At 47.6% G+C, this 13082-nt stretch overlaps 1 protein-coding gene across 1 annotated transcript in view; it reads right to left on the bottom strand.

The window, feature by feature from the left end:
* The window catches only part of LOC140208056 (uncharacterized), a 73993-nt gene that overhangs the window by 12964 nt on the left and 47947 nt on the right, over window positions 1–13082 (bottom strand). Inside the window, exon 3 of the mRNA XM_072276583.1 lies at window positions 12692–12867. Within this exon, the coding sequence (XP_072132684.1) occupies window positions 12692–12867 (176 nt within the window). The remainder of the gene's footprint in view (window positions 1–12691; window positions 12868–13082) is intronic.

Below are 13082 nucleotides of genomic sequence, written 5' to 3'. Positions count from 1 at the left end.
GCTCTTGGACTGTATTCCTTGGAGTTTAGAAGAATGAGGGGAGACCTCATAGAAACATTTTGAATGTTGAAAGGCATGGACAGAGTGGATGTGGCAAAGTTGTTTCCCATGATGGGGGAGTCTAGTACGAGAGGGCATGGCTTAAGGATTGAAGGGCGCCCATTCAGAACAGAAATGCGAAGAAATTTTTTTAGCAGAGGTGATGAATCTATGGAATTTGTTGCCACGGGCAGCAGTGGAGGCCAAGTCATTGGGTGTATTTAAGGCAGAGATTGATAGGTATCTGAGTAGCCGGGGCATCAAAGGTTATGGTGAGAAAGCGGGGGAGTGGGACTAAATAGGAGAATGGATCAGCAAATGTTAAAATGGCGGAGCAGAGTCGATGGGCCAAATGGCCTACCTCTGCTCCTTTGTCTTATGGTCTAATATCGAGCTGGCTTCTTCACGCCAGGGGGTGGGGGGTGCATGGTTGGAATGAGCTGCCCGGGGGGGGGCGGGGTGAGGAGAAGTGGGGGGGGGGGTCACCTTAACACCATTCAAAAGCCACCTGGAGAGGTTTATAGGGTGACGGTCCGGAGGTGGGTGGGTGGGACAGCATGGACAGTCCGGGCCGAAGGGCCTGCTTGTGCTCTGTGAGGCAGCCGGACCCTGTAGAAGATGCCCTCTGTATGGCAGGTTAGGTGGGTGCCAAACAGGACGGGAGATACACCCTGTAAAACAGGAACCCCACCCCCTCCCCGCCCCTCTGTAAAACAGGACGGCAGTTGCTTCCTTCAGCAGCGTGGTCCCCACACTGACCGGACCCTGCGTCCTGCTTGTCCCCCACACACCCCTAGCACACTGGTGCACGACCCTGTGCACGTCTGCCCCAACACCTCCCCCCCCCCCCCCCCCCGATCCCATCCCTCCGTCCCTGGGATCCCTGCATCTTGCTGCGCACAGGCAGGGACGGGGTTAATCCTCGGTTCCCACGCTCCGGCCCTGACGTCAGATCGTCCCGGGGGATCCCGGCCCGGACCGGGATTGGCTGATCCGCCTCCCTCCGCGGGACCTGCTCCCCGGCTCCCACTGGGAGCACCTCGGCTCTGACAAACATGTTTTCGACAGGAGAGAGAGAAAGAAAACAGCAGATGGGGCCTTCGAAGGAGCTGCTGAAAGCCCAGGTTTAAAAACCTGTGGCAACGTGGTCAGGGGAGGGGTGGGGTTTGAGGGGCAAGTCACTAGTGGTGATCTATCTACCCCGACCCCTGTGGTCGTGCTAGAGACGTCCCCGGCCCTCACACCCCAGGGTCGAGGACAGGGACACGGTCTCTGGGTGAGAACAGACACACACACATTGATCAGGCAGACAGGGCCCAGCATGTTGTCAGATGCAGTGAAGGTCAGGGAGACAGCATTACTGGACAGCTGACCCTGTTCTGCCAAACAGCGCCTACGCAGGCCGAGGGCTCAGGGAAGGGGCTCGGCAAAGGGGTGAAACAGGAGAGAGAGGGGTCCACAGCACCAGGCAGAAGTGAACTACCAGCCCGAGCTGTTCCTGTGGTGGGAGCTGTACCCCTCTCTCCCCACAGAACAGCGTCAAAAAATAGCAACACACATCAAAGTTGCTGGTGAACGCAGCAGGCCAGGCAGCATCTCTAGGAAGATGTACAGTCGACGTTTCGGGCCGAGACCCTTCGTCAGGACTAACTGAAGGAAGAGATAGTAAGAGATTTGTAAGAGCTAGTAAGAAATAATAAGAAATCTCGAACAAGATCTTCCTTCAGTTAGTCCTGACGAAGGGTCTCGGCCTGAAACGTCGACTGTACCTCTTCCTAGATATGCTGCCTGGCCTGCTGCGTTCACCAGCAACTTTGATGTGTGTTGCTTGAATTTCCAGCATCTGCAGGATTCCTGTTGTTAGTGTCAAAAAATACCTGTTCAGCCTTCCCCTGCTCTCCTTAGACCATAAGACATAGGAACAATGTGAGGCAATTTGTCCAATTCTACCATGCCATCATGGCTGAATTCCCATGATCCCATTCTCCTGCCTTCTCCAGGCAACATTGACGAAACAAGAACCTGTCAACCTTCTCCTTACATATACCCAATGGGGTGACCTTCACAGCCGGCTGTGGCAATGAATTCCACACATTCACCACCCTCCGGGTAAAAAAATTCCTCCTCATCTCTCTTCTAAATGGACTGACCTCTAATCTGAGGTCGTACCCTCTGCTCTGAGACCCCCACTACTGGAAACATCCCATCCATTCATACTTTATCGAGGCCCCTCCACATGCCAAAGGTTTCAAAGAGATCCCTCCTCATTCTTCGAGTCCTGGTCCAGAGCCATCAATGTTACTCTCTTCCCACGGCCCAGAATCTGACCCCACACTGATCCCACTCTCTCACTCTCAAAACACAGTCCTGTATCGATCCCCAAACTAATCCCACTGTCCCACTATCTCTGCACAGCCTTCTAACAGTCCCCAAACTAATCCCACTGTCCCACTCTCTCCCAACAGTCCTCTAACAGACCCCAAACTAATCCCACTGTCCCACTATCTCTGCACAGCCCTCTAACAGTCCCCAAACTAATCCCACTGTCCCATTCTCTCCCCACAGTCCTCTAACAGACCCCAAACTAATCCCACTGTCCCACTATCTCTGCACAGTCCTCTAACAGTCCCCAAACTAATTCCACTGTCCCACTCTCTCCCCACAGTCCTGCATCAATATCCAAACTAATCCCTCTGTCCCACTCTCTCTCCGCACAGTCCTGTATCAATCTCCAGACGAATACAATTGTCCCACTCTCTCCCGACAGTCCTGTAACAGTGACTAAAATAATCCCACTCTCCCACTCTCTGTCCACTGCCCTGTGTCAGTCTCAAACTAATCCAAATGTCCCACTCTCTCCCCACAGTCCAGTATCAGTCCCCAAACTAATCCCACTGTCCCACTCCCTTCCCACAGTCCTGTATCAGTCCCCAAACTAATCCCACTGTCCGACTTTCTCCCCACAGTCCAGTATCAGTCCCCAAACTAATCCCACTGTCACACTCTCTCCCAACAGTCCTGTATCAATCCCCAAACTAATCCCACTGTCGCACTCTCTCCCAACAATCCTGTATCAATCCCCAAACTAATCCCACTGTCGCGCTCTCTCCCCACAGTCCTGTATCAAACTAATCTGTATCAAATTTCCAGGCCATATCTCAGGTAATGATGAGTTTGAGTACAGAGAGGAAATTAAGAACCTGTTGGCATGGTGCGAAGACAATAACCTATCCCTCAATGTCAGCAAGACGAAAGAATTGGTTGTTGTCTTCAGAAGGAGTAGCGGACTGCACAACCCCATTTATATCGGTGGTGCGCAAGTGGGACAGGTCAGAAGCTTTAAGTTCCTCGGGGTTAATATCACAAATGACCTGACTTGGCCCAACCAAGCAGAGTCCACTGCCAAGAAGGCCCACCAGCGCCTTTATTTCCTGAGAAAGCTAAAGAAATTTCACCTGTCCACTAAAACCCTCACTAATTTTTATAGCTGCACCGTAGAAAGCATTCTTCTCGGGTGCATCACAACCTGGTATGGAAGTTGTCCTGTCCAAGGCCGGAAGAAGCTGCAGAAGATCGTGAACACGGCTCAGCACATCACACAAACCAATCTTCCGTCCGTGGACTCACTTTACACCGCACGCTGTCGGAGCAGCGCTGCCAGGATAATCAAGGACACGACCCACCCAGCCAACACACTTTTCATCCCTCTTCCCTCCGGGAGAAGGCTCAGGAGCTTGAAGACTCGTACGGCCAGATTTGGGAACAGCTTCTTTCCGACTGTGATAAGACTGCTGAACGGATCCTGACCTGGATCTGGGCCGTACCCTCCAAATATCCAGACCTGCCTCTCGGTTTTTTTGCACTACCTTACTTTCCATTTTCTATTTTCTATTTATGATTTATAATTTAAATTTTTAATATTTACTATCATTTGCACTCCAGGGAGTATGAAGAGGAGAATCAAATATCACTGTGATGATTGTTTGCTCTGGTATCAATTGTTTGGTGACTATAAAGTATAAAGTATCCCATTGTCCCACTCTCTCCCCACAGTCCTGTATCAATCATCGAACTAATCCCACTGTCCCACTCTCTCCCCACAGTGCTGTATCAGTTTTAAACTAATCCCACTGTCCCACTCTCTCCCCACAGTGCTGTATCAATTTTAAACTAATCCCACTGTCCCACTCTCTACCCACCATCCTGTGTCACTCCCCAAATTAATCCCACTGTCCCACTCTTTCTCCGCACATTCCTGTATCAATCCCCACACCAATTCCACTGTCCCAACACCTCTCCCCACAGTCCAATCTCATTCCCCAAACTAATCCGATTGTCCCACTCTCTCCTGACAGTCCTGTAACAGTCCCTAAACTAATCTCACTGTCCGACTCTCTCCTCACACAGTCCTGTATCAATCTCCAAACTAATTCACTGTCCCACTCTGTCCCCACAGTCCTGTATCACTCTGAAACCAGTCCCTCTGCCCCACACTCTCCCCACAGTCCTGTATCAGCCCCCAAACTAATCCCACTGTCCCACTCTCTCCCCACACTCCTGTATAAATCCTCAAACTAATCTCACTGACCAACTCTCTCTCCACAGACCCCAAACTAATCCAACAGTCCCACTCTCTCCCCACAGTCTTGTGTCAATCTCAAACTAATCCCACTGTTCCACTCTCTTTCCACAGTGCCCAAACTAATTCCGCAGTTCTCAATCTCTCCCAAAAATCCTGTGTCAATCTCAAACTAATTCCACAGAACCACTCTCTCCTAATAGTCCGTGTCAATCTTCAAACTAATCCCAATGTCCCAATTACTCTCCCCACAGTCCTGTATCATTCCCCAAACTAATGCGATTGTCCCACTCTCCCCCCATAATCCTGTGTCAGTCTCAAACTAATCCCACTATCCAACTCTCTCTCTCTGCATAATACTGTATCAATCCCCAAACCAGACCCACTGTCCCAACATCTCTCCCCACAGTCCTGTATCAATCCTTAAACTAATCCCACTGTCCCACTCTCTCTCCACAGCGCCCAAAGTAATTCCGCAGTCCCAGTCTCACCCAATAGACCTGTGTCAATCTCAAACTAATCCCAAGCTCCCACTCTCTCCCCACAGTCCTGCATCAATCTCGAACTAATCCCACTGTCCCACTCTCTCTCCACAGTCCTCAAACTAATTCCGCAGTCCAACTCTCTCGCAACAGTCCTGTGTCAATCTCAAAACTAATTCCACTGTCCCACTCTCTCCCTACAGTCCTGTATCTTTCCCCAAACTAATTCAGCTGTCCCACTCTCTCCGCACAGTCCTGTAACAGTCCCCAAATTTATCCCACTGTTCCACTCTCTCCCCACAGTCCTGTATCAGTCTCCAAACTAGTTCACTGTCCCACTCTCTCTCCACAGTCCCGTATCAATCCTCAAGCTAATCCCACTGTTCCACTCTCCCCACAGTCTCTCTCTACAGTCGTATATCATTTCCCCAACTAATCTGACTGTCCCACTCTCTCCTGACAGTTCTGTAACAGTCCCTAAACTAATCACATTCTCCCACTCTCCCCACAGACCTGTATCAATCTCAAACTAATCCCACCATCCCATTCTCCCCCCACAGTCCTGCTTCAATCCCAAACTAATCCCACTCTCCCACTCTCTCCCCACTGCCCTGTATCAGTCCCCAACCTAAGCCCCCTGTCCCAATATCTCCACACAGTCCTGTGTCATTTCCCAAACAAATCCCACTGTCCCATCCTCTCCTCACAGTCCTGTGTCAGTCTCAAACTAATCCCACTGTCCCATCCTCTCCCCACAGTCCTGTATCAATCTCCAAACTAATCCCACTGTCCCACTCTCTCCCCACAGTCCTGTATCAGTCCCCAAACTAATTCCACTGTCCCACTCTCTCCCCACAGTCCTGTATCAATCCCCAAACTAATCCCACTGTCCCACTCACTCACCACAGCCCTGTATCACCGCTGATTAGTATCAGCGTGTATTAATCAGTCTGATGGCCTGGTTGAAGAAGCCTGTTGGTCCTGGCTTTTATGCTGCGGTACCATTTCCCGGATGGTAGCAGCTGGAACAGTTTGTGGTTGGGGTGACTCGGGTCCCCAATGATCCTTCGGGCCCTTTTTACACACCTGTCTTTGTAAATGTCCTGGATAGGGGGAAGTTCACATCTACAGATGTGCTGGGCTGTCCACACCACTCTCTGCAGAGTCCTGTGATTGAGGGAAGTACAGTTCCCATACCAGGCAGTGATGCAGTCAGTCAGGATGCTCTCAATTGTGCCCCTGTAGAAAGTCCTCAGGATTTGGGGGCCCAGACCAAACTTCCTCAACTGTCTGAGGTGAAAGGGGTACTGTTGTGTTGTGTGCACTCACAGCCGTCATGTACAGACCACGTGAGAACCTCGGTGAAGTTTGAGCGTTCTTCCTCCTCCTTTCCCTGCCCCAGCCCACCGCCGATTGTGTGGGTTTCCTCCGGGTGCTCTGGTTTCCTCCCACAGCGTCAAGGAAGCACAGTTCAGTTGGTTAGTTGGCCACATGGGTCCACATGGCGTGTGCTCGCTGGGCCGTTTGAGGCCTGCATCCCTGAAGTGGGATTCCCCAGCCAGGGGGCTCCAAGGACTCCTCGGTTACCGGCACTCAGCAACACGGCGTAAAACAAAAGGTTGGGAATCCCTGTTCTACGACATCATCATTCTGTCCCCTGTCCTGTGACATCATAATGTGCCGTGTCGAAGGACATGGGCCGTCATGGTCTCCCACCTGCCCTTTCTCGTCTGTCCGCAAGGGGGTCGTTCCCTGTGGTGAGGGGGAGCTCCCCCCCTCCCCACCGTTGCCCCGTCCATGCCCATGATCGCGCTGGGCAAAATTTTTTCCGCAGAAGCGGTTTGCCACCGCCTTCTTCTGGGCAGCGTCTTTGCAAGACAGGTGACCAACCCCACACCCCAACCCCCTACCCCGGCCATTACCGGCGCTCTTCAGGGATGGTCCGCCTGGTGTCCGTGGTGGCATCACCAGGATTCGGGATCTGCACCGGTTGCTCGTATGACCTGCTCCCACGGCTTCACCTGACCCCGATCGGTGGGGGGTGGGGGTGAGGAGGGCGGGTGCTACACCTTGCCCGAGGGTGACCCGCAGGCCAGCGGAGGGAAGGAACACCTTCCAACCCCTTTCGCGATGTGGTATCCACCCCGCCACCCGCATCTCTGAGGTAAAGGTAGAAATTAAAAGTAAAAAAAAACCAAGTGATCCCACCGCTCCGCCCTTCCTGCAGCTCCCTTTCTGAAACCACAAGCAGGTCCGACTGCCTGGGCTCCCTCTCCGCAGCCCGATTGCGATCCCAAAGCAATGGCGTTCCCTGTTCCCTCCCGACGAGCCGGGCTTCGATCCCGAAACCCTGTCCCACCAGTCACCTTCCTTCTCCACCGACCTGTGTCAATCCACAGACTGAAGCCGCGGCCTCCTGCTCTTCCCAGAGCCCAGCAACAATCCTTTCTTTCTTTTTCCAGTATTTCCTATTGAATTTATTAAATTTCATATACATAAATACAGAATTCATAAGGATACTTATTATAAATCAAAATAACGTAGCACATAATGCACTATATATAAATCACACTGATACATGTGATAGGATCTCGAAGTACCCCTATGAACTGCGCTTTTGAAAAGAGAGAGAAAGAGAGTTATGTAACACTGACATGTTGTTTTGGAAAGAGAGAGAGAGAGAGACGAAGACTAACTGTGGGACTGTCACTTTAAGGCATGGGAAAGAACTGGTTAACTTTTGGATTTCTGCTGAGTTGGAGAGAGATGGCACCGAGAGGCTCGGAAGTTGCTCTGGTAACCGAAGACAGGTTGTTGACACTTCTCAAGGACAGTTTGCCTGCTTCTGCATTTCTTCACAGAAAGAGAAAGGAGGAGTTATTTCAATGACAGTTGATGCTCAGCACGAGAAGATAAAATAGGAGGTCAGACGATAGACCTCAGACACATGTTCTGGACACTGAATGAGCATTGTTGTGCCCGCAGAGAAAGTGGGTTTTGGAGGATCGATCGGATGGATCGATCAGTCGCTCTTGCAGTGGAAAGAGGAAAAGGGTTGACTGGTGGGGAGTTGTCCATGTGTCCACCCTCGCCTGGGGGATAGCTCCACCACAGAAAACCGGTCCCCTTTATTAAAGTCACAGTCGGTGACTTTTAAAGAATTTCGAAGGACAACGAGAAGATCGACGGCATCAGCTCACTCGAAGACTCAAATCTCTCCCTCTCTCTCTCTCCATTACTATTCAAATCAATACCACGAACTGAACTGAACTGAACTTTACTCACCATCATAAGACTGTATCTTTTTATCCCTAGACTTAAAGAAGCTTGGTTTTTCATACATATATATTCCACACTTACTGATATACTTACTTATATATAAAATCATTGCTAACCTGTTTGATTTATCTACATTTATATTACTGTATTGTGTAGTTACTAATAAATATTATTAGTTTATAGCAATACTGGACTCCAAAGTGTTTTCCATCTCCGCTGGTTCTTTATTCCCATCACGCCGTTTGTGACATACAATGATGATATCCCATATTCATGAACAATCAAACAAAGTAAATTGAATTATGAACTACAGTAATATGGTTAATTATATTATTAAAAAAATCTACAACCACTACCAAGACAAAGCTGGTTGGTAAAAAAAGAGTACTTTACCATATAGTGTTTTATAATAATAGCCCAGATCTATATTTTAATAACAATAACAATTCAAAAATTTTCAAAATAATTCAGAAAGGGTCCCCATAACGTTTGATTAGAATCAGAAATCGAAAAATGAATCTTCTCTAAATTTAAACATGACATAACATCGCATAACCATTGAGCATGTGTGGGGGGGGGGGCAACCTCCTTCCATTTAAGCAAGATCACCCTCCCAGCCATAAGAGAAATAAAAGCCAGCACCCGCAAATGAGAAGGCTCCAAAATTATAGCTCTTTCCTCAACGATACCAAATAAGGCTATCAAAGGACTGGGCTTAAAATTAACTTTAAAAAGTACAGAAAAAGTTTGGAGTACATCTTTCCAATATTTTTTCAAGGCTCGAACATGACCAAAACATATGAATTAATGAAGCCTCTCCATTATTACATCTGTCACAATAAGGAGACATATCTGCAAAAAAATGAGAGAGCTTGTCTTTAGACATATGAGCCTTATAAGACCATCAGACCATAAGACAAAGAAGCAGAAGTCGGCCATTCGGCCCATCGAGTCTGTTCCACCATTTTACCATGAGCTGATCCATTCTCCCATTTAGTCCCACTCCCCCGCCTTCTCACCATAACCTTTGATGCCCTGGCTACTCAGATACTCTGCCTTCACTGCCACCCATGGCAACAAATTCCATAGATTCACCACCCTCTGGCTGAAAAAATTTCTTCGCATCTCTGTTCCAAATGGGCACCCTTCAATCCTTAAGTCATGCCCTCTTGTACTAGACTCCCTCATCATGGGAAACAACTTTGCCACATCCACTCTGTCCATGCCTTTCAACATTCAAAATGTTTCTATGAGGTCCCCTCTCATTCTTCTAAACTCCAAGGAATACAGTCCAAGAGCGGACAAATGTTCCTTATATGTTAGCCCTCTCATTCCCGGAATCATTCTAGTGAATCTTCTCTGTACCCTCTCCAATGTCAGCACATCCTTTTTTAAATAAAGAGACCAAAACTGCCCACAGTACTCCAAGTGAGGTCTCACCAGCGCCTTATAGAGCCTCAACATCACATCCCTGCTCCTATACTCTATTCCTCTAGAAATGAATGCCAACATAGCATTTGCCTTCACCACCACCAACTCAACCTGGAGGTTAACCTTTAGGGTATCCTGTATGAGGACTCCCAAGTCCCGTTGCATCTCAGAACTTTGAATTCTCTCCCCATTTAAATAATAGTCTGCCCGTTTATTTCTTCTGCCAAAGTGCATAACCATACACTTTCCAACATTGTATTTCATTTGCCACTTCTTTGCCCATTCTCCCAATCTATCCAAGTCTCTCTGCAGACTCTCTGTTTCCTCAGCACTACCGGCCCCTCCACCTATCTTTGTATCATCAGCAAACTTAGCCACAAAGTCATTAATTCCATAATCCAAATCGTTGATGTACAATGTAAAAAAAAGTGGTCCCAACACGGACCCCTGTGGAACACCATTGGTAACTGGCAGCCAACCAGAATAGGATCCCTTTATTCCCACTCTCTGTTTCCTGCCAATCAGCCAACGCTCTATCCACGTATGTAACTTTCCTGTAATTCCATGGGCTCTTATCTTGTTAAGCAGCCTCATGTGTGGCACCTTGTCAAAGGCCTTCTGAAAATCCAAATATACAACATCCACTGAATCTCCCTTGTCTAGCCTACTTTTAATTTCCTCAAAAAATTGTAATAGGTTTGTCAGGCAGGATTTTCCTTTAAGGAATCCATGCTGAGTTCTGCCTATCTTGTCATATGCCTCCAGGTACTCCGTAACCTCATCCTTGACAATCAACTCCAACAATATCCCAACCACTGATGTCAAGTTAACAGGTCTATAATTTCCTTTTTGCTTCCTTACCCTCTTCTTAAATAGCGGAGTGACGTTTGCAATCTTCCAGTCCTCCGGAACCATGCCAGAATGTATCGACTTTTGAAAGATCATCGCTAATGCCTCCGCAATCTCCACAGCTACTTAGTTCAGAACACGAGGGTGAATTCCATCTGGTCTGGGAGATTTATCTACCCTTAGCCTATTCAGCTTCCTGAGTACTTTCCCTGTCGTAATTGTGACTGCACACACTTCTCTTCCCTGCCACCCTTGAGTGTCCAGTATACTGCTGATGTCTTCCTCAGTGAAGACTGATGCAAAATGCTCGTTCATTTCCTCCGCCATCTCTTTATCTCCCATTGCAATTTCTCCAGCATCATTTTCTATTGGTCCTATATCTACTCTCACCTGTCTTTTACTCTTTATATACTTGAAAAAGCTTTTAGTATCCTCTTTGATATTATGTGCTAGCTTCCTTTCATAGTTCATCTTTTCCTTCTTAATGACCTTCTTAGTTTCCTTTTGTAAGCTTTTAATAACTTCCCAATCCTCTATCTTCCCACTAATTTTTGCTTCCTTGTCTGCCCTCTCCTTTGCTTTAACTTTGGCTTTGACTTCTCTTGTCAGCCACGGTTGCATCCTTTTTCCATTCGAAAATTTCTTCTTTTTTGGAATATATCTGTCTTGCACCTTCCTCATTTCTTGCATAAACTCCAGCCACTGCTGCTCTGCTGTCTTTCCCGCCAGTGTCTCTTTCCAGTCAACTTTGGCCAGTTCCTCTCTCATGCCACTGTAATTTCCTTTACTCCACTGAAATACTGACATATTGGATTTCAGCTTCTCTGTCTCAAATTTCACAGTGAACACAATCATGTTATGATTCTGCCTCCTAAGGGTTCCTTCACCTCAATCTCTCTAATCACCTCTGGTTCATTACACAATACCCAATCCAGTACAGCCGATCCCCTAGTGGGCTCAACAACAAGCTGTTCTAAGAAGCCATCTCACAGACATTCTACAAATTCTCTCTCTTGAGATCCAGTGCCGACCTGATTTTCCCAATCCACTCACATGTTAAAATCCCCCACAATTATCAGAACACTGCCCTTCTGACAAGCCTTTTCTATTTCCTGTTGTAATTTGTAGTCCACATCACTGCAGCTGTTTGGAGGCCATCAGGGTCCTTTTACCCCTGCTATTTCTTAGTTCGACCCATAAAGATTCTGCACCTTCCGATCCTCTGTCACCTCTTTCTAATGATTTAATATCATTTCTTACCAATAAAGCCACGCCTCCCCCTCTGCCTACCTTCCTATCCTTCTGATACACCTATGTACCACTCTAAATTGTAGGAAGGAATGACGAGCACATAATGATGAAAAATTAACCATTTTGAAAATAGCCCACCAGGTCTCATCAGATAATGAATTCTGTAAATCCCTTTCCCAATCTTTTTTACTTTTGTCTAAAGGAGCCATTCTCAGTCCCAACAACAGACCATAAATATAAGATATTGAGCCATTATCAAAAGATTTCAAATTTAAAATTACATCTATTATGTTCTTTTCCGGGCTGGTAGGAAATATATGTAATTTAGATCTTAAAAAATCTCTAATCTGTAGATATCGAAAAAGTGGGTATTTGATAAGTTATATTTCACTGAGAGCTGCTTAGAAGAAGAAAGATACCCTCCAACAAACAGATCCTGAAATCGTTTAATGCCTAATCTATCCCATTCTCTAAAAAATAGATCGGTCGTAAATGGTTTAAAAAACAAATTAGAAAAAATAGGACTGGAAAGAGAAAACCTCAATAAACCGAAATGTTTTCTAAACTGTAGCCAAATACTCAGAGTGTGTTTAACCAATCCTGAACTCAACCCAAAGCTCCACTCCCTCTGCACAGACCTGTGCAAATCACCAAACCAATCCGCAGCTTAAAGTTCCTGGGCATCCACGTCACAGAGAATTTCACGTGGTCTGTGTGGTGGTTGAGAGAATCCCGACTGGCTGCATCACTGCCTGGTCTGGATAACTGTATGGAGGCTCACCTAGTTCCAGCTCCGTCTCCGTAACGCGGTTCGCCAGAGGCCGCCGCCAGACGCGCTTCCCGCAGTTGCAGTAGTTCATCGGGGGGACTCTGGGAGGTCTCCCTGCCTTCCCCACATCCGGCAAGAGGAGCACTCCACTATCCTGCCCGGCGTCTCCACGGATCTGAACTGCGCAACTGTAAAGAGGTAAAATTAGTAACCTGTGGGGGCGTGTGATATAATTCAGGGCTCTGGCAAGGGAGGCAGGAAACGCAACTGACCTAATAGCTATATTGATCACTTATTTGCAGACGGTAAAAACTTGACCAAACATTCATGTCCCCCCAAGTTACTGACACTAAAAAGCCGAATATTTAGCAAACATATATACAATCAACAAGCATACTCAGAC

The sequence above is a fragment of the Mobula birostris genome, chromosome 13 (assembly GCF_030028105.1).
Source record: "Mobula birostris isolate sMobBir1 chromosome 13, sMobBir1.hap1, whole genome shotgun sequence".
NCBI lineage: Eukaryota > Metazoa > Chordata > Chondrichthyes > Myliobatiformes > Myliobatidae > Mobula > Mobula birostris.
The sequence above is the reverse complement of the archived record's forward strand: the minus strand, read 5'-3'. Positions and strand labels throughout refer to the sequence as shown.